The sequence below is a fragment of the Sander vitreus genome, chromosome 3 (genome assembly GCF_031162955.1).
Source record: "Sander vitreus isolate 19-12246 chromosome 3, sanVit1, whole genome shotgun sequence".
In the NCBI taxonomy this organism is placed as follows: Eukaryota; Metazoa; Chordata; class Actinopteri; order Perciformes; family Percidae; genus Sander; species Sander vitreus.
Genome location: NC_135857.1, coordinates 13,419,332 through 13,441,915, shown reverse-complemented (window position 1 = coordinate 13,441,915; position 22,584 = coordinate 13,419,332). Strand labels below are relative to the sequence as shown.

General features: G+C 40.7%; 1 protein-coding gene across 4 annotated transcripts in view; it reads right to left on the bottom strand.

Moving 5' to 3' along the window:
• Positions 1-22,584, bottom strand: part of LOC144515343 (uncharacterized) — a 49,038-nt gene that overhangs the window by 10,632 nt on the left and 15,822 nt on the right. For all 4 annotated transcript variants that reach the window (XM_078246098.1, XM_078246095.1, XM_078246096.1 and 1 more), the window contains 4 exons: positions 13,730-13,787; positions 6,961-7,209; positions 3,034-3,094; positions 804-934 (listed from right to left, as the gene is read on the bottom strand). In XM_078246098.1, coding sequence (XP_078102224.1) covers positions 804-934; positions 3,034-3,094; positions 6,961-7,209; positions 13,730-13,787 — 499 coding nt within the window. The remainder of the gene's footprint in view (positions 1-803; positions 935-3,033; positions 3,095-6,960; positions 7,210-13,729; positions 13,788-22,584) is intronic.

The window sequence follows — 22,584 nt, the reverse complement described above, 5'->3', positions numbered from 1 at the left end:
CCAGTGTTGAGGCTAATTAAAGCTTTCTCTAATGATCTCCCACAGTCTCTTTGTCTCACCACAGCTCTTTACAGAGCCTTTTTGAATACACAAACAGGTTAGGACCCCACCTAGCTAAGAGCCCAGCCCCGCTCACATTCACCTTACCCAAGGCTATCGCATTTCCTCTGCACAATACACCATCCCGTGGGCTCCCGGTTCCCAGCTCCCACACTGGGACAGAGGTGGGAGGAGGGCTGTTATATTCTGGGATAATGTTGGAGGAACTTTGCTACAGTGTGGTGGGAAAAGTTAAAGCATGGAGGGTGAAGCCTTGAAGGAGCTTTGTCTTATCTCATACAGAGGATCAGTACGCCATGCATGGGAAGGTGTTTGAAGAACCACGCCTGACAAACAATTATACTGCACACACAATAGTTCTTTCTCTTTCTCTAGTTTCTTTCAAACACAGACAGGCCGAGTTCTTGGCCAACATACAATAAAGGGCAAAGCTCTTTCATCTTTACAAGGATGATACCGTTCGCTACTTTACATTGAGTTTAGCGGTGGAGAACATTGTTTCCATTACATGCCAACAGTAAATTCAAATTTAGAGGAAATTATATATTCTGTTATAAAACAGAAAATAGATACTGGGTAGTATGTGGTATTTTTGTTGTATGTTGTATGTTTTGGGATGTTAAATCAATCAGAAGAAGGAAAACAGATCAACACACGGAACTTAAATCCCCATTTTAGTACATCTGGGCCTTCTTTCATTCTTACTTAAAAACATTCAAGTTTTAATGGGTCCCATAACTGACCTTTGTCACACAGTAGTCCTCCCCAGTTAACGTCGCATACACACTGCCAGGGCTCGGTGCAGCTTCCATACACACAGCCAGGGAACGTCACACACTGGTCACACAGAGGGCCCTTCCAGCCATAATGACACCTGAAGAGGAAAAGCAAAGAGACGTGTATCACGTTCATGGTATTGATAGGATCTGTTCTGAACCAGTTCCTTTAATTCACATACTGACACACGGAATTCAAACTCCAGGCATCCAATCCAAGCTTAGGTTAAAAAATAGCATATGAATATATGTAATATATACAGTGGGGCAAAAAAGTATTTAGTCAGCCACCAATTGTGCAAGTTCTCCCACTTAAAAAGATGAGAGGCCTGTAATTTTCATCATAGGTACACTTCAACTATGAGAGATAAGATGAGAAAAAAAAATCCAGAAAATCACATTGTAGGATTTTTAATTAATTTATTTGCAAATTCCTCGGGAAAATAAGTATTTGGTCACCTACAAACAAGCAAGATTTCTGGCTCTCACAGACCTGTAACTTCTTCTTTAAGAGGTTCCTCTGTCCTCCACTCGTTACCTGTATTAATGGCGCCTGTTTGACAAAAGACACCTGTCCATAACCTCAAACAGTCACACTCCAAACTCCACTATGGCCAAGACCAAAGAGGTGTCAAAGGACACCAGAAACTAAATTGTAGAACTGCACCAGGCTGGGAAGACTGAATCTGCAATAGGTAAGCAGCTTGGTGTCAAGAAATCAACTGTGGGAACAATTATAAGAAAATGGAAGACATACAAGACCACTAATAATCTCCCTCGATCCGGGGCTCCACACAAGATCTCACCCCGTGGGGTCAAAATGATCACAAGAACGGTGAGCAAAAATCCCAGAACCACACGGGGGGACCTATTGAACGACCTGCAGAGAGCTGGGACCAAAGTAACAAAGGCTACCATCAGTAACACACTACGCCGCCAGGGACTCAAATCCTGCAGTGCCAGACGTGTCCCCCTGCTTAAGCCAGTACATGTCCAGGCCCGTCTGGAGTTTGCTAGAGAGCATTTGGATGATCCAGAAGAGGATTGGGAGAATGTCATATGGTCAGATGAAACCAAAATAGAACTTTTTGGTAAAAACTCAACTCGTCGTGTTTGGAGGGGAAAGAATGCTGAGTTGCATCCAAAGAACACCATACCTACTGTGAAGCATGGGGTTGGAAACATCATGCTTTGGGGCTGTTTATCTGCAAAGGGACCAGGACGACTGATCCGTGTAAAGGAAAGAATGAATAGGGCCATGTATCGTGATATTTTGAGTGAAAACCTCCTTCCATCAGCAAGGGCATTGAAGATGAAATGTGGGCTGGGTCTTTCCGCATGACAATGATCCCAAACACACCGCCCGGTCCAACGAAGGTCCTGGAGTGGCCTAGCCAGTCTCCAGATCTCAAACCCATAGAAAATCTTTGGAGGGAGTTGAAAGTCCATGTTGCCCAGCGACAGCCCCAAACCATCACTGCTCTAGAGGAGATCTGCATGGAGGAATGGGCCAAAATACCAGCAACAGTGTGTGAAAACCTTGTGAAGACTTACAGAACACGTTTGACCTCTGTCATTGCCAACAAAGGGTATATAACAAAGTATTGAGATTAACTTTTATTATTGACCAAATACTTATTTTCCACCATAATTTGCAAATAAATTCATTAAAAATCCTACAATGTAATTTTCTGGATTTCTTTTCTCATTTTGGCTCTCATAGTTGAAGTGTACCTATGTTGAAAATTACAGGCCTCTCTCATCTTTTTAAGTGGGAGAACTTGCACAATTGGTGGCTGACTAAATACGTTTTTGCCCCACTGTATATAAACTTTATATATATATATATATATATATATATATATATATATATATATATGTATATATATATATATGTATATAACATAAATATATACTGTATATATATATGAACATATGAATATTGCATTTTAGCTATGCCATAAATAATGGGTATCATCTGTGAATGACTGGATGAAGAGAGAAAAGGTTTGGGAAACAGCAGGCTTCGTATCACTGTCTATAGTTTAGTATATGACACTACACTGTACTTTGTACATTTTGGCACTAATTTTGGAATCATCTCATTTGGCCATCGTATCTGCTACCTAAGTGTCATCTGTGGAAATGATTTAATTCATAATTATCAAGTTTTCTTTATTGCGTTCTTCAGACTTACTTGCATTCTGCAGGCGCAGTACAGGAGCCGTGGACCTGATGACACCCCTGCCTGCACACCGCTGTGAACAAAGCATATGTGCGCGCACACACACACACACGCACACACGCACACACACACACACACACACACACACACACACACACACACACACACACACACACACACACACACAGTTGAGTTACATGTCATTAAAACCTGCAATCTACACTGAATACATCTGGATCACTGCTAATGCTAACACAAAATAACCCCAGATATCACCATACACTTTATTGTGCATCATGAGATAGGTACGGTGGCCATGAAGTGCAAATCACAACAGCAAATAGAAAAATGCAACGCCAAATAGGAAAACACAACGGCAAATAGGAAAACACAACGGCAAATAGGAAAACACGACGGCAAATAGGAAAACACGACGGCAAATATGAAAACACGACAACAAATATGAAAATACGACAGCAAATAGGAAAACATGACGGCAAATATGAAAACACGACAGCAAATATGAAAACACGACAGCAAATATGAAAACACTTCAAGAAATTTTAAAACACAACGGCATTAACTTCTACCGGAAAGACCGATAGCAGAGGACAGACCCTCCTGATTGGACAGACGGACTGTCTGTCTTTTAACAGGAAGGAGAGGTGAAAAACACAGAAACGCGCCTACTTTTAACAGAGAGACAGTCCGTCTGTCCAATCAGGAGGGTCCGTCCTCTGCTAGATAGGCCCTACCTTTTTCGGTAGAAGTTAATGCCGTTGTGTTTTATGATTTGTTGAAGTGTTTTCCTATTTGCTGTCGTGTTTTCCTGTTTGCTGTCGTGTTTTCATGTTTGCTGTCGTGTTTTCCTATTTGCCGTTGTGTTTTATGATTTATTGAAGTGTTTTCCTATTTGTTGTCGTGTTTTCCTATTTGCTGTCGTGTTTTCATATTTGCTGTCGTGTTTTCATATTTGCTGTCGTGTTTTCCTATTTGCTGTTGTGTTTTATGATTTGCTGTCGTGTTTTCATATTTGCTGTTGTGTTTTCCTATTTGCCATTGTGTTTAATGATTTGCTGTTGCGTTTTTCTATTTGCTGTTGTGATTTGCACTTCAGGGCCACCGTAGTTAGGTGTTGTAAGGTAGATGATGCATGGAGGTACTGTCACCTCAAGAAAATCTCAATATTACCTCAATATTTGATTGTGAGACTATTTACTTCAACAGTTCAGCTACTTAAGGTTTCCAGTTGAAGAGACTGAAAACTCCCTGAACTTGGTCATGGTCAGTAACCTGCAGGGGGTAACAGATTTTTTATTCTTTTGACTTCCTGCTTCTCTGCAGTCCAATCAGTGCCCTGCTGAGGAGGAAGTCATATTTAGTGAAACATGGGCGGGATGGGCAAGGCTGCAGGATGTCCGTAAACTAGTCGTTTGTCCTTCAGGGTTTCCATGGTTTCAACTCTGGTTTCCTCCATTCACTTTTACATTCGCAAAATGATGGCAGTGCTCCTCTGAGGTCACACAGCATGGGCAGCCAGCTGATGAGTCACAGACAGACAGAGAATAATCCCCCCCCCAACACACACACTCACACACACACACACACACACACACACTCACACTCACACTCACACACTCACACTCACACACACACACACACACACACACACACACACACACACGCACGCACGCACGCACGCACACACACTCACACACACACACACACACACACACACACACGCACGCACACACACACACACACACACACACACACACACACACACTAACACACACACACTAACACACACACACACACACACTGTCCACTAAATCCTCTAGGCCTACTCTGCATTTTTGGGTCCGAGCCTTGTTTTACCTGACAGATTTTAGAATTTGTGCATGTGTTTGTGTGAATTCAAAACAACACATCTACCATTTAAAGTTGATGACACTGGTTCGTGGCTCAAGTTTATTTTAACAGCCTTTAATCACAATAACAGTTTTACAAGGCTTCAGAGGCCAACATCAGAAAGGAAAGGACAAGCTGATAGAAAACCCTTTTAGGAAACCTTGGAAAGGATCACTACAGAGGAAACCCCCTGCAGGGACAAAGGGAAAATAAATGAAAAGCAAGACCATTTGCTATTTTTTTCTCACCAGTGGCCTCAAGTCACCCGGAAAATAGTAGCTGAATATTTTCTACCAACAAAAGTGTGTGTGTGTGTGTGTGTGTGTGTGTGTGTGTGTGTGTGTGTGTGTGTGTGTGTGTCCATAAATTAACACTTTTAAATCCCTTACATTTTTAATACAACTATATGATGGCTTTATGGTTGTTGTTACTAATTTACCTTTTTTTTTCCCTATGGTATGTTTAATTGTATTGTACATTTCTCTGTAAAGCCCTTGCATCATTTTCTGTTTTTTAATGTCTTATATATATATATACACATTCTTTACTTTATATCATAACTGAGTGTTTTGAAAACTATGCTTGTGTTTTACATATTTTAATTTGTTCCTACCATTCCAAGCGGATATTGGTTTCCATTAATTTCCATATAGTATGAAAGTCAATTAGCTTACTATTTGCTTCTATACTTATTTTTGTCAGATAACTCATTAACCCATTGCACAACCTCGCAACCGTAATTGTGATGCAGACTTGGTGTTAAAGGTGCACTATGAGTTCCTGCATGGTTTCAGCGCGATTTCATTTTTGTCTCAAATCGTAGGCATCTCTCCTTGAGCTGCCTGCCCCCTGAATACCCTGTGAAAAAGCCTGGTCAACAGGGGTCGTAAATGTCAAACAAACACTAGGGGCACAGGCTGTGCACCAAAATACAACAAACACGTTCCAGCCAATCACCGACAAGATGGTAGGGGGAGGGGGTGGGGGTTAGTGACAGTTAGTCAGTTAAGCCGCTTTCCGACCAAGTAGTTACAGGAACGTAGTTATAGGAAATAAAAGCCTCTTATTTACGAGACCGGTCTGAGAGACCTCCAGCTTACAGCGGGGTCTCTGAGCATGACTGGCTGAGCGACGAGCTAGCGGCCCCAGCATGCACCTGCTGGCTGTCGCCTCACTTCATGGAGCTTGTCAACTCCGAAAACTTTGAAGCAAATTGTCAATTCTGCATTAATTTTCGCAAGACTGCCTATATTCAAAATCTAAACAGTTCCTTTCTCGCCTAAAACGTTGTCAGAAGTGAATTTAGAGATGAATAAGATGGCGAAAATTGTTAAAATTGTCTCGTTGTTGGTCTGTCTGTACCGGAACCCCGACCCTCGTTGACCTAGGTTCATATGCTGAAAAGGGAACAGCGAAAAGACCCTGCCCTGAAGCTGAAAGAGTTACAGGAGCTGCGGCCAGAGGGACTTAAAAATCCCCAAATTGGTCCAGTTGGAACACAAGAAAAAAAGGGTTCTAGGAATTTTATGTTCTAGGAACTGCAAAAATCCCTCTGGTCGGAAAGCGGCTTTAGTCATGACAGTTACAGAAACATGGGGGGAGGGGCGGGCTTGCTCTGTTTTGTTTGAAATTTACTTGGAACGTCAACAGAAGTGACCACATCAGGAACTCATCATAGTGCACCTTTAAAGGAACCGTTCGACATTTTGGGACATGTGTGTTTTTGTCGAGAGTTAGATGATAAAACTTACTCCACTTTCATTAATAGGAAGCCAAGCCAGCGGCAGGTTAGCTTATTTTAGCACAAAGACTGGAAACGGGGAAAAAGCTAGCCTGGTTCTGTCCAAAAGTAACAGAATCCACCTACCAACACCTAAAGCTCTCAATTAACATGTCTCGTTTCTTTTATTTGGACATAAACTGACATGTAAAAACAACTTGTTGTAGTTGTATGGGGGTTATACAGGTGGACATACAGTATGTTGTCATGCACCCTAACACACCACAGATTTAAGTTTCCCCTCTCACCTTCTTTGCACTCTGGCCCTGTCCAGCCCTCCATGCAGACCTTGGAGCCACTGGGGTCACAGTTGAAGTGACCGAAGAAGTCATCGCGGGCCCTGCAGAACTTGTTGCAGAAAGGTCCGTAGTAGTTTGAATCACAGCGGAAGCGAAGCCGGTAATGAAGGCTGAGAGACCGTCCATGGTGTCGGTACGTCTGCCACTGTTCACCAGGGTTCAACATGGAAGAGAGGAGGACTCGCTCAATCAACTGACCTAAGGGAGGAAGGAAGGACAGACTTTTCAGAATTTTAAGATTTAGATTAAAACATGATCCACCATTATTTGATATTTTGAGAAAAAACATTACTTAAATCTGCAGCAGACACATGTTATACATTCAGCAGTTATGTAGCAACGTTGGCATTCATTTGGAGTTTCTGGCCACCTGGCATATGTAAGCCCAGTATTCACTCTCCTCTGTTTTGGACAGCAACTCCTGAGGAGAATATCTGGCTCTTCAGCTGCAAAATGCTCCATTGTGCTCACCAGTTAGTGGCTAACTCTGTCTGCCTGCTGTTTGGTGCTAAGCTAGGGTGACCAGACGGACAGTCATCGGTTTCGGTGACCTGTCCACGGCTGGAGCTGTCCCCGGAAATGTCCCCGGTTTTCACTGTGACTGACAGACCCGAAATTGGAATGAAATAGTCGTGCACCCTACACGCACAGGCTCAAGACAGCCAGAGCAAGCACTGTTCAGAGCTCAGAGATGTTTTAGAATGCCCATTTTACGATGCTAAAATGACTCTTTATTTACATGGAGTCTGGTGGGTTTAGCGAACGCAATTTCGCGGACTTTTAATGTTTTAAAAAAATGATCTTACCTTTAACAGAAAGGTCGACCTCCTTAGAAATCCTTTCCATAATGTTGTCAGACACTTAGAATATTAATCTGAGCCTGTCAGTGGCAAAACGAGCACTTTTATGAACGTAAAAACAAGCTGTACAATTGACGTCCTATTAACTTACATTGTAGCTTGTTTCGCCGTTTCCGACTGCAGTGATCTCGTTTAATACTGGACCAATGTCAAAGGAAAATATTTCCTCAATAGTTTTAATTGTATCCGATACTCAATGAGCTGTTGCAGAAACAAGCCTAGCCTGAAGCAATAAAGCAAAAGCTGTCAGATAAATGTAGTGCAGTAAACATTACAACATTTCCCTCTGAGGTGTAGTGGAGTACAAGTATGAAGTAGCAACAGGGGTGATTCTAGGATCAGACCTTTAGGGGGGCTCAGCCCCTAATGAGAATGTGACACGGATATGGCGCATGCAAAAGTGTTAACCCCATTGCTGTGACAAATTGCAAGAAAATTACATGAAAATGTTATCATATTTGCATTCTGCATAAATCTCTGCACACCCATTACTCTCTGTGAAATATCTCACAAACTCTTCACTCAACACATGCATCAGTACAACAAGCGGTCCCTGAGTAATCCGGTTTTGAAATTCCAACAAAATTTCTACATGGTTATATATCCAGCTATATAATGTATTCTCAAGTAAACTATTTATGTCAGCACAGATATTTTTTGTAAATTGCTTAGCCAGTGTATCCCACCATAATGGTTATTATATTGTAGATTCCAGACAATCCCACTTACTTATATATATCCCACTTACAAATAAAAATATATATTTCTACTGGTATGCTTCTTAGTGACATTAATGCAAAAATATGAAGAAAAAACTATTCCACCTGTGTGTGCATGGTTAAAATTCTGAAGTGAAATATTCCCATCCATAGATATATGAATAATCAAGTCTAACCTCTGAATTTCTTTTCAAAGTGCACCAGATTGATGCATTTAAACATTAAAATACACAAAATGTTCTTACAGGGGAGCATGCCCATGGACCCCCCCCCCTAGGGGGGCTTGTGCCCCAGTGCAGCTCTAGGTCTAGTGACCCCCCTAGGGCAGTGTCCCCGTTTTAAGTTTATAAAGATAAAGAAATGACCTGTTTTGGAGGTATTTACGCTTCTGAGCTAAAAATGTCCCCGGATTTTTTTTCAGAAATCTGGTCACCTTATGCTAAGCCGGAAAGTTTACAGTGAGTATTTAGAGCTTTTTTGCTAAAAACAGCTCCATACTGCTGCTGGAAACAACACTGATGAGAGCATTGAGGCTCAACCAAAAACACTAAAGTTTTATGCCAGAACATTAAACTGAAAGTAAAAACCTACGCAGAGCTGAGAGAAACTACTGAGTCAGGTGGTAATTCTTTGTGTTTGTCACCCGTTTCACATTACATATAGCCATTGTGACTATAATCCATATTTCCTTGTCTTGAGGATTTGGGGCGCAAACTAAAGAAACAAATCCAGTATGAATACTGATGGAGACAAGGGGCCGACTATAGGACCAGAGTAAAAGGGTCGGGGGTCTGCAGAGAAAGAGAGAGGGCAGCCTGAACACCAGAAAGGACCAAATGAGGCCCGGCTGGGGCAGCGCCTGCTGCTCATGACCCCTGGAGGGGATTTCCCAGAGGCGCTGTCATCCCCAATTCCGTTATAATCTCCTCTGACAGGGTATTAACACACACAAAGCACAGAGAATATGTGTGTGCGTGGGTATATCTGTGTGTCTCAATGTATGTATGTGTGTATTTAAGAGATGGTGGTGAGGATAAAGGGAAAGATTGCGAGATAGTAATGCAGAAAAGGAAGCCTTGTTGGAAGTAAGTCGGTGATGGACAGAGGGAGGGTATACTGTGTGTGTGAGCGCGTGTGTGAGCGCGTGTGTGAGCACGTGTGTGAGCGCGCGTGTGCGAGACAGACAGACAGAGGTGAACAGAGCCAAAAAGGAAGGGAGGCAGCTATTAGCGCACACACATAGCAAACCGCCTGATGGAGAGATGAGATCACCGTGGTTTAACACAAAGGAATGAAAACAGGGGCACATATTGGCCGTGTATGTGTTTGTCCGTGTGTGTGTGTGTGTGTGTGTGTGTGTGTGTGTGTGTGTGTGTGTGTGTGTGTGTGTGTGTGTGTGTGTGTGTGTGTTTAAGGGAGTAAAAGAGGAATGGGAACAGAGTGGACGCTGAGTGCCCTGTTAGCTCAGCCGTTCCCCCGTTCCTCCACAGGCCTGTCGTCCAAAACACTCCTTCCACTACTGCAGTGCTTTGTGGGTTTTTCATTATTTTATGACTCTGGCATGACAAATGGCTAATTTCATCATCACCATTTCTCTGCCAGAAAAGAAAGAGAAGAGGAGAGAAGAAGAAGAAATAACTACTTTATCAGCCAGCACAGCAGGGAAGGTGTATGAGAGAGATGTGATGGCACATTAACAAGTGAGCATAAGTAGCGAGCAGTAAATGGGGAAAACAAGAGAGAGAGAAGCTCAAATATTAGATGGCAAAAACTAACAAGAAGCCCTAAGCTGTTTTTAAAAGGACACTTTACAGAAAGGCAAACAGAATTTAAGCAGCGAACACACAGGGATTGTATCAGCGGGTAGCAGCAACACCTAAATCACTTTCTCTAGCCTTGGGTGATTGTCCACCCACTGCCTGCTAATAGTTGTGAGGTGCCTAGCCTTGACAGTGGCTGAGAAAACACTGCAGGAGAGAAAACACCTCCCTTTGACTTGCTATTCCACATCACCTGAAGCGACAAATCAATACAGTAGACCTATGGAAGCCAATAGATCAGCTGTCCCATCTATATTTGATTTATGTGGCTAATCTCAGAGGAGTCTTGTTTTTGTTTTGGATTCTAGTGAAGGATGTCCCGATGAAAGGATTCTCCTCTGGATAAAAGCACTGAGTCTAAACATGTGTCTTGAGTTTTATAGACCAGCTGGTCTCGATTATGACGCTTCTAATATTGAATTTCACTTTCTCTCCAGCGGGGGTGGCAATTTTGTGGCTTTAAGTGATACGTCAATACAGTTGAGAACACAGTAGCAAATCTGCACTCAAAATGACCCTATAAATATGTGAACAGAAGGAAGAACATAGAGAAAAATGTAACTGCTGCGGTTTTAAGATAATTCTGGTTCATTACAGAAGCTAAATTAAAAATACTCTGTGTGTAGTTTTTTGACCACTAGTAGGGCTATATGGAGCAATGATTTCATCTTGTGCCCACGCGCATGCATTTGCATCCTTGTGCATGGTAAACAGTTGTGTCAATGGTTTCATGCTAATCCACTTATCGACTGTTGCTGGTGTAAATGTGCAGAGAAATATAGCATGAGCCACAAAATGCAAAGAAGAAGAAGACTGCTTGCAATGTAGGTTTTTAAAATCTTCCAAAAATCAGCTCTACAAATGTTTTATGACAAAGGACAACGAGAAAACTCTACAAGATACCTTTAAATGCTGAGATCTGGGAACAAGGTGACATTGCTAAAAAAAGGAAATGAGATGGGGCAAGAATCCCAAGCGATTAGACGATCACACAGTTTTGAAAACAAACCCTCAGGGGCCTATTTCACCACATTTGTCACATGCAAGCTGTGATTTGCAACATGAAATAATTTCCTCCTTCTCATTTTGACATGTTTCACTACTCAGGACGGAATGTCCTGTGTGTCCATGTTGTAAATATCAGTATCAAGTATCACAAATCCCAAGTATCAAGTATCACAACGGTAATATACACTTACATGATCTTGCCACTTTCTCACATCGTTTAGCTTATTTTGTCTACCCAATTTATATCAATAAGGATAAATCACAGAAACACCTGTCAGTATAACACAATACATAAAAAAATAAAAAAGGTTTTATTGCAGGGCTGTACTAGACTGTAATCCTTTAAAATAAACTGGCAATTGAGGGTAAATGCAAATTTAAAAGAACTAAACTAAGCAGTGCTCACACATCGCTTTTGCAAAAGTGGGCCCCAAGTTAGCCAAACTTTTATGGAAGAGAAAGTGAATATATCAACCAACATCCTGGTTCAACTTACCTACTTACAGTGACCCACTTACTGAAGCTTTGCGTGAGTGTATGTTTTCCTATTTAATGAGGGATTATTACCAACATTTCAGGATTCCAAATAAAAGGGGTTTAGATAATCTGGCTCAACTGTGTTTTCCCAGATCTAGCAATTACTTTGTTGAGTAAAATGTTATCATAACCAATAAAAATGAGGACCAAAGCTGTAGAAATAAGACCAAAGTTATAAACTGGAATTATCCTTTAATAGACATTAACACCAGCTACATGTTAAACAAAACCAGCGAAGGTCATACTGTCAACGCTCAAAGGACTTCATATTTTCTCACTATTTCCAAGGACTGTTTCAGAAGGTGCATAGGTGCTCGGTAATCCTTTCTGATTAGCAGCAGGGCCTGATAAGTCCAGTCAGACTGCTACAGTGACGCCCGTGTTTGGGCTGAGCTTAAGCTGCCCGCCTAGTGAACGGCTTTAGACCCAATGTAAAGGCTGTCAGGAGCTCAGGTGGAAACGACAGATAATGCAAACACAGCTGTAAGAGCAGAGCTAGAGGGCAGAGGGAAGGAGAGGGAGGGAGAGACAAGGAGAGATGAAAACAGAGAAGAAGAAGGATCTCTGGTGCAGTTCCCAGTTTCTCACTATCCCAGCCATCTTTTGCACATGACTGGCTGAGAGCGAGGTAGAGGATGGTGGGATGAAAGAGAGGATTGTGGCATGACAGGAATGAGGAAGACATGGGAACATCTGTCTCTTTCTGTGCGCGCGTGTGTGTGTGTGTGTGTGTGTGTGTGTGTGTGTGTGTGTGTGTGTGTGTGTGTGTGTGTGTGTGTGTGTGTGTGTTTTGCTTTTTATAGCATGAGGCTCACATTCCCTGTCATGGAGCTTTTCCTGATTACGAGGAGAAACAACAAGGAGACGAGCAGGAAATTAAAGGGTCTGGATAAAAGACCCTTTAAGATATTTTTACATTGTTTCACCATGTTGAACCACACTTACTTGTAAACAAGCTCTCGTGAATTGTTTGTCTCAATGGAAATGTTGCTTGTTGAAAACTAAACTTATAAATAAGATAAATATGGGGGAAAAATACTGCCCGACAAAGGCAACACACAGTACATTAAGACCAGAATCTGACTTTTTGACATCGTTATTACCATGTATAAATTATTATTATAGAAATTAGTATAGTAATTTAAAAAAACAGATAAAACCCAAAACGATGTTACTGCACTCTGGCTAGTTAAAGCTAATATTCCAGCTTAAATAAAAGAAAAAGTATTATGATCCTACAACATCTTAGTTATTGAGTTTGATATACAACACCAATAATACAGGGGGCCTATAACAATCCTAATGGAGAAAAGAGTTGACACCAACTACTCATGCTTAAAGCTAAGTATAAGTTACTTGCCTAAATATGTAATATTTCCCCCCTATATTCCGGTGTAGCCAAGCCATACTCCAGTGCTGACATAATTCTGTGGAGATAGATCTGGCAATGCAAGACTATAGCTCCATCAATGAGGCGGTGGCTAAATACAATCATAACAACTAATCATGATAAAAGCTATGTAGCTTAGCTGAGATGCCCTAGTTTGACCAAACATACATAGCACACATGGCAGTATCAGATTGTATCTGACATGGGGCAGTGGGATAACCACAGGCTACAGAAAAAGCATGCAATTAAGGTTTTACAACTTATATAGCTGTTACAAATTCAAAATAAGCAGAATATGTCTAAGGAGGAGAATCATACACATTCAAAACAGCAACACATACAGACACACAAACACACATTCAAACACACACACTGCAGCTTCACCTGATTCTGATGTGTCGTTGTCGTAGTCCAGAGCCTCCAACACCAGTGAGAAGGACTTCTGTGAAGAAAACACAGAGAGAACATATGTTTAACATGTGCCACGAATTTACATGTTTGAGTTTTAAATCACATTAAACAACAACAATCAATGATGTTGGTTTTGCTGATAAAGATAACTTTTAATCTAAAGAAATGAGCTGTGTTTTTGACCTACAGGATACATATATGATGCTTTTTCTGATTTTTCTGAGGTACACCACTTCCTAGTTGCAAACATCAGTGTGCTAGGGTATCAATGTAGAGGATTATGAAGATGATGTAGTGATACTGATATCTATGCCTATAGGGCATCACTTACCATTAGTGGGTTACAATTGGTAGGCTTACTGTGTGGCGCATGCAGAGTTTTCTCTCATTTTAAGTGTCAGAAAATAACCTCTGTAACTGAATCCTGTATGCATAATGCCCTTTATGCATAATGCAATAGGTGTATTCAAATAAAGCATTGAAAAAAAATCTTTTCCATAAGTGAAAGAAGCAAATCCCACTGTATAAAAATACTCCATTAAGAAGTTACGGTACTCACTATGCAAAATTGCACCATTCTATACTTCTATGCATTAATGCGTGAGCAGGAATTTAATGTTGTGATATACCACTGCATAGTTTAATCCGTGCAAAAAGATCATATCTTACAAACTGATCATGCTTTACCCATACAATCTTGATTTGAAAGATATGTAGTAACTACAGCAGTGGAATTAATGTATACTAGAAATAGGATGTAGCATAAAATGGAAATGCTCAAGTATAGAGTACAAATGTCAAAACTGTACGCGCGTGCATTACTTGAGTAAATGTACCAAGTTTCATTCCACCGCTGAGAAAAGTCTTTGTTTCGATCGTCGGCGCGCTAAGCCTTGAAAAAAATCAGAAGTGATTCAGTGCCTGAACGAGCCGAGGCTGCAGCTGGGTGCTGATTCAAGAAAACCTCAACCTGCAGCATGCACACACAGAGAGAGAGGCCGTTACATCATTGCGGTGAGGAAGGCTGTCCAAAAAAACTCAATTTACTGGACACCCTCTTAAGGCACGTGTAATGCTTTATTGTACTCCTCTTTTACTCTGTGCTGCTGCATGCAAGGTAATCCAGGATAGACGGGGCAGGTTGCAGCAGTTACAGTCTATGTAACTAAATCTAGATATTTTATTAAATATTCATAGCTAAAGATTTAGATTAAGTCAGCATATATACAGCCATACTGCAATACACAAGCAGAGGACTCGGTCATAAGTTGGACATCTTCAAACGATGACTTTGAGCTTACAGAGATATCACACTCTGGAGAGATAACAGAGAATAGGTGTTTTTTCTTTTGCCTTTCTCTTTTCTGATGCATTCGTTCACCTAATAGTCCAGAAATGAATAATTCAGACCAACTCTTTCCCCCACAACTCTCTCTCACCATCCATCCAAACATCCTCCTTCTGTAAAACACACCAACGCCTGTCATGCAAATCGCTGTGCATTGTTGTTAAGGTTTCTCCTAAAGGGCTACATAGATGTGTAGTCACGTCTTTGCTGCGAGAGCGTATACTGCCAGAGGTGGGGTGGCTGAGTGGGAGGAGAGGAAACTGAGGGAGGGAGATAGATACTGTATGAAGCAGGTGATGGGCGAAGGAGGTGAGTGAGGGATTTGGAGGGAGGTTAAGGGCAGGAGGTCGGCAGCAACGCTAACGTTAGCTGGAGGCGAAAAAGAGGCGACATGCCAGGAGGAGAAGAGAAGATGAAGGGTTGCAGTGAAGGTGCAAAATTGGTGGTGCGGAAAACACTGAGTCAGGGATTTGCTTCAAGTGGAGGTACATCCAGTATACTATCTGTACTGCCACAGATGAGGAGATGGTAGGAAAAGTGACTGTACAGAAGGAGAAACGAGACTGAGAAAAGAAGTAGAAAGGATAATTGTGTAGGGCGTATGTAAAGAAAAAGGGAAAAAGGTAGAGGAGAAATGCAACCGTGCAACGATTTGTGGGCCTCCTGGAGTTTGTCAGATTTTCTGATATGTGAAAACAAACAAAGAGGTCAGAGGGAGGTGAAACAAAAGGATGTTGAGATAAAAGAGAGAGAGCACAGAAGAGAAAGAGAGGTGATAAGATAAGAAAAGTAGAAGGGGATGTGGACGAACACCCACACCCACACACAGAGAAGTCATGGAGCTAAAAAGATGTGCTGGGTTACAGAGGGCTCGCAGACAGTTCATTAAGGCCGGCAGTTAGCACGTAGCCCGCAAATGGGTCAGTTAAGCTTTGGCTTAAAACTCTCATCTGAAGTAATGTTTACTATACATGATTCACATCTTTACACTGCAAAATCCTGCAGTTGATTAGAATCACATTAGTTCTTTACAGAATTAAAGGTTTAAGAAGTATTCAGATACTTTACTTTAAGTAAAGTACCAAGTACCTCATTTATCAGAAGTAAAAGTAGCCTACTTGTTCTGCAGGAAAATATCCCATATATATTTTATATTTATTATTTATTAGATTGTTAATAGTAACGCAACAATGTGTAAGTATAGTGTTTTACGGCTGCAGCTGTTAGAGGTGGAGCTAGTTTTAACTACTTCATATACAGTCAGGTATTTAAGTCCAGTGGTTCCTCCACTGGGTCAGAAGAAAAATCTTCGTGAGATGGGTCGTGAGATGATTATTGGGAAAGGTAAAAAGAAAAAAACCTATTGTAGTGCACACATTTGTATTATTTTTTTAGACTTCACAGTGTAATTTAACATATTTTTTGGAAATATTGTATGATTTGAACTCTTGGGGCCTCAAACTATTAAATAAAACAATCAGAAATGTTTACAGGGCAACTGTCTCTTTGGTAGAATTGATAAATTGTATAAAATACTTTTTTGTCAGGGGAACAATACACAGTTTTAACCTTTTAATAAGTAGGCCTACTCCGCCGATTTAGCGTTAGCAACATGTCAGTCATGCGGTGGACAGTTGAAAAATTTACGCTGCTTAAAAATGCTGCTTGAGTTGGAGCGATTTTTGGGATCAGACTGGTTATGATGAACTGTCTACTACTACAAAGTGCACACACAGCATTACCTCACTGTTGGGTCACTCACAGACCTCTTAGCCTTATCAACTTTCCAATCGCCCTCCCCCTTCCCTCCCCTTTTCCTCACCCTTCCTTCCATCCACCATATGCGCCTCTCCCTCTTTCTGCCCGCACCCTCTGCCAACAGGTTAAGACCTGTGGGAAGACCAGAGCCGTTTTCTTTTCTTTTGTTCTCTTATTCACTCCCTCCCCCTCACACAACAGCCTCTTCACCCACAAGTGCACACGGCCAGGTAAGTTATGATATTGTTATTGATACAGGAAAGGTGTATCTATGGTAAGCCCTGTTGCTAAGGTTAGGGGTCCTGTATGTCAGCCAGGAAGGGTCAAACTAACCATGGTTACCAAATTAAAATCACAACAACAACCACTGATAAGACTCGTAATACGTGTGTAAAAAGATTAAGAGAATCATCCACAATAAACCCTTCCTGACAACCTTTCCAAAACACACACACAGCAATTTGTTTTGCAATCACAAAGTCTGTTACGTCAAAGAGACCTGCGATACAGTGGCCGACAGGGGCAAACGCACTGCAACTTAATGAAACACATGCAAATAGACAAAACACAAGCAAATTAAGAAAACATCTTCATTAATTTGACAACACATACGCAGCATTTAGCAAATGCACTGCAAATACACACAACACAACCAAATACACGAACGTGCTGCAAATACAGAAACGATGCAAAAAGAAAAGCACACAATCCCCGAAAACAAAAGCAAAAAAAACCCGCTGCATCCAGATTACACAATGGAAGTTCTCTAGGCCTCTAGGGGGAGCCATAGACAGTAGAAGTAATGTACACAGCGATGCCATATACTTCGACGGAGACCAGTGAAGTCACTTTTCCGGTGGTGGCTGAACGTACTGCGCAGACGTAGACGTAGATGTGACGTGAGCAACCTGTCTGAAAGTTGGAAGTCTTCTGGTAGCTGTGCCAAGAGAAATCTCAATTATTCAATCTTGCTGAGACGGAGAGCGTAGGTATATGTAAGGAGATAACATAGGCACAGGCTAATTATTGCTAACTAAAATGCTAGTTAATATTAGTAATTAAACTTAAACAGCTTCTCCTGACTATACGGTAATTTATCTACTGTGCGACAGAAAGTCACGTGGTTATGACACAATCGTAAGCCTATTTTTTTCAAAAACGGTTGCTACAGAGCCATAACGTGAGATACAAGGTAATGGAGCCTTTAATACATTGTCGTGTTTCTTTAGAAATAAACAATGGACAAAAAGAGTCAGATGTAAAGTTATTTGCTGTCAAAGTGACGCCAAAATGAATAGCAGTCAATGGAATGCTAACAGAAGATGATGGCTTGTTAGCCTCAGAATCTCCCCATAGGAGGTACGCTTTCCGGATGCTCACTTGATTTTTGACCCCACGTGGAGAGAGAGAGAGAGAGAGACAGAGAGAGCGAGAGAGAGCGAGCCGGGACACGTTCAATCTCAAAACGGTGTGTACGGTGTGCTTTGAGATTATAGACTGTAAATATGAAGTCTATGTTTGAGATATGTTTCTCTCGTTTGATGGGTGTGTCTCTAGTTTATTGGCTCAGGTCACAGGTGATACTCAATCAGCAGAGACGTGTCTGTAAACTCATGGTAATAAAAAGGCAGAGCGCTCTCTCCCTGTGGGGTCGAAAATCAAGCTGTTCCACTTAGCGCTCCCCCTAGAGGCCTGGAGAACTTCCATTGTGTAATATGCATTAATATACAGCATATTTGTTTTTGGGGATTGTGTGCTTTTCTTTTTGCATTGTTTGTGTATTTGCAGCGCATTTGTGTATTTGGTTGTGTTGTGTGTATTTGCAGCACATTTGCTAAATGCTGCGCATGTGTTGGTTTTTATTTATGAAGATGTTTTCTTAATTTGCTTGTGTTTTGTCTATTTGCGTGTGTTTCATTAAGTTGCAGTACTGCGGCCATTAGAGGCCAGGCGAAGGAACAGTGAACACGCACGGAGGGGATAATCAAACTGTAAACATCACAAAGAAGAAGCTGATAAGATCACAGTCAATCATGACATGATATTTTTACCTCGTTCTGACCCAGACAACATCTCAGTGTTATTTGTGCCATTTTTGGAGATAATGGCCAAAGTGCTAAAAGCGGGAAATGACATAATGGCAAAGGTGCTGGTGCTGGTGTGTGTGTGTGTGTGTGTGTGTGTGTGTGTGTGTGTGTGTGTGTGTGTGTGTGTGTGTGTGTGTGTGTGTGTGTGTGTGATCATTATAGAGGAGATAGAGAATTGGCTCCGCAGAGGATCTTTCAAAACAGGGATAAAAAGCATATTGAAAAATGTATGTCTTCTTTCACAGTTCAGAGCTGAAATGTTTCTGAAAAGAAGTATGATTTGAACTTCACAATGAATAATCTCCTGCCACCGTCATATTCAAACAAGAAATCTTTGAACATTCAGGATGGATGACTCTGGCTATTCATAAAGTGCCTCAAACTAAACGTCAAAATCTCTACTTGTTCATATTTCCAGCCAGCCTCAGCTGTGCTTTGAGCTTGACAGAGCAGGCTAAATGTTATGCTTATAAAAGTTACTTATTAAGCTACATTAGATCACTTCTGACTTAGGTTGACACGCTTACAAAAACTGGAACAAGCCTTCAAAATGCAATGATGGCAGGCAGATGCGAAGTGGAGCAGTGAGACTGTCAATTAATGTCACCTTCTGGAAATGTTCCCAATGTTGAAAGCCCTTGAGGTGTAAATTGACTGCAACACCTAACAATACTGTTTTCTTTTAGTTTCTGTTGTTTAAAATGGAAAGTTACATTGTTACACATAAGACACAAAACTATCCTACTATACTGACAGGTTAATCAGAATGAGTCATTTTTTGGATTTGACTGACATGTTTGCTTGATGACCATCAGACGTTTTTTTTTTCCTCTCTGTCAAAAAGCGGTCTATTTTGTACATTAAATGTTGTTCTCTCTGAATAAATCTAACCAACCTGAATCATGATAGTCTCGCTAGCATTGGAGCCCTCTTGTTTCTTTATTGTTCCCAAATGATTATGATTCATAGACCATTTCACAGAAACATTATGATTTGTCATAGCAGGCAAAGCACAGGTGGAACTAAAATCATTACCAATGTGCTCTGTTGCAGAAATTAATGCAATGCAGGCATTTAAAAGTAGCTAATTAGTTACACCTGTGTTTGACAAATCAAAAAGTCTGCAGTGGAAAAGTATTTAACTCGAGTTGCTCTCACTGAAAAGAGAAAGAGGAAATTGGATTTAACTCTTGTCCATTTTTAGCTACATCTTTTCTTATTTGGTTATTTACTGGGGGAATAAACTAGTAAACTTCCCGTCTAAACTCTGCACAGTATCTCGAAAAACTGTTTATAGTTTAATACTGTGTGAGACATCACTATCTCATGTTTCTATAACATACTATATATATTTTTTTTAAATCAAACATGAATTTGTACACAAAATATCAGATACTGTACATCAGACAAGTAATCAGTTGTATATTAGCTTTGTGCTGAGAGGAACATGACTGCAGCCGGACTTAGCTAATGAGCCTGGCATGGCCAGAGAGAGAACAGGGGTTTTCCAAAGAACAAGACATCAAAACGTTAGTCCTGATGATAAATCATCTCTTCCTTTAGGCTGTAGGCTGTCTGGTCATCTGGCCCTGTCCCTTCGCCTCCAGCCTCACATCAGTCTAATAGCTGTAAAGCTCTGGATTAGAGCAAACTATGCTAATTCAACCCACTGTGCAGACATTTGTGATGGCATGTCAAATTCTATTAAATCAAAAATCAACCTTGATTTCCATCCTCCAAACTTCCTACCACTGTCTCTGTCACACCTCCAGTTTCTCTGCCTGACCCCATACTCTATATCCTTCCCCCCTGCCATCCCTCCCTTCCATCGCTCCCTCTCTCTCTCTCTCTCTCAGACATGGGCAGGGTAGGATATCCCGACAAAGCCAGGCTGTACAAACACAGCTCTACAACAGGAAGAACTCCCAGCCATGAGAGAGGAATTTCCCCTCAGAGCTCACACACTAATGCATTCACACTTACACACACCCACAATACAGACACACACAGGTATCCAATATTACCCGGGTAGATTGCTAATCTTTATTTTTCCATATACAATGCTTTCATTCAGCCCTGAAAATCTATGTACTACAATGGAGCTTGTAATAGACAAAATGTGTCATTTATCATTTTAGACAACAGGATTTGGTGCTTTAATCATTAACATAGACTACCAGCTACCAGCTATGGAGCCCCGAAAGTGACTGAGTAACAATTTATTTCATTAGTCTGTAGTTTTCCTGTTTCTACGAAAGAAATGTATAACTTGTTACAAACTATAAGGAAAAAACATTGTTGTGTTATTTCAGTTACTTAATACTTAGCTAAATTAAGATTAGCTGTTGATATCCAGAAGAAATTTAAAACCTTAAATGACTTATGGCCATTTGGGGGCAGTGGAAACAGGCTGTGAGAACAACATTGATATCTGATCCCCTTCTAAAGTTTATATGGTGAACTTGTTAGCAAAAAGCTGCTTCTTCACACATCCAGTGTTTGAGGAGCTCCATTATCAAGTATTGGCACTCATGTTTGTGTCCACCTGGCAAACCTCCAATAATAATTCACTTTCTTTTAGCTCTGTTTTTGGTCTCTACCAACTCCTGAGGGAAACATCTGTCTCTTTAGCGGCTAAATGCTCCACTATCACCAGTTATATTCATCACTATGAGCAACAACTTTCACGTTGTCATTGTCATAGATAGTCTACATTGTTATTATAAAAATAGCGATTATAGCCTCTCTGAAAGAAAACATTCAGTCATTCATTTTCCATTGTTGGAATATGTTGAATTTGTATGCTTGTGTGCAGACAAATTTTACATTTTCTTGTTTCATGTATGGCTGACCTGAACTGTAGTGTAATTAACTGCAATTAATTAACTGGAAGTGGACCAATTTAACACTCTCTATTGTCCCAATAATTAGTACCAAATTACTTAATTAAAAAAACTCATTAGGGAATTAATAATAACAATAATATTCAAGTTCTAAGTTATTGTATCTATCCCCAGTTTTCACCATGCAATATTTCTATTTACTTGACTACATTTCCAATTGTCCTAATGCATATATAATAATGAGATGGGCGTGTGCATGTTTGTCTAGAGCAGTGAATAGTTATGAATGGGGAGACGCTGTTTTAAGTTAAAAGTTTGAATTCATTTTACAACTGTTTGGTAGTTAAAAGAATATTATACATCTTTATATTTCTTTTAACACTTAATAATAATAGAGCATTATTAAAACAGCATTACTTTTATTTTTGGCTCATATGATCATCTTTTACTGCCTTTACAAAAATATTGGGCTCTATGTCAAACAGTATAAATTCTAACATATAAGCAATGACTGCCACACACTTATGTTGGTCTCACAGGTCTAAACTCATAAGCATCAAGTAAAGCCTGCATACAGTAATCAAACAAATGCATTTAAGCCTTTATGCACATATAAAACATCAGTGCAGTCAGACAGCATAATACAAATCTTGTTCTCTCTCTCTCGCGCTCTCGCTCTCGCTCTCTCTCTCTGTGTAGCTGAGACAATTAAATGAACAGCAAATGTTTCAGACAACTTTTAATTTTCATAATCTGCAGCTGAACATTTGTTCATACACCTGCCTACTCTCA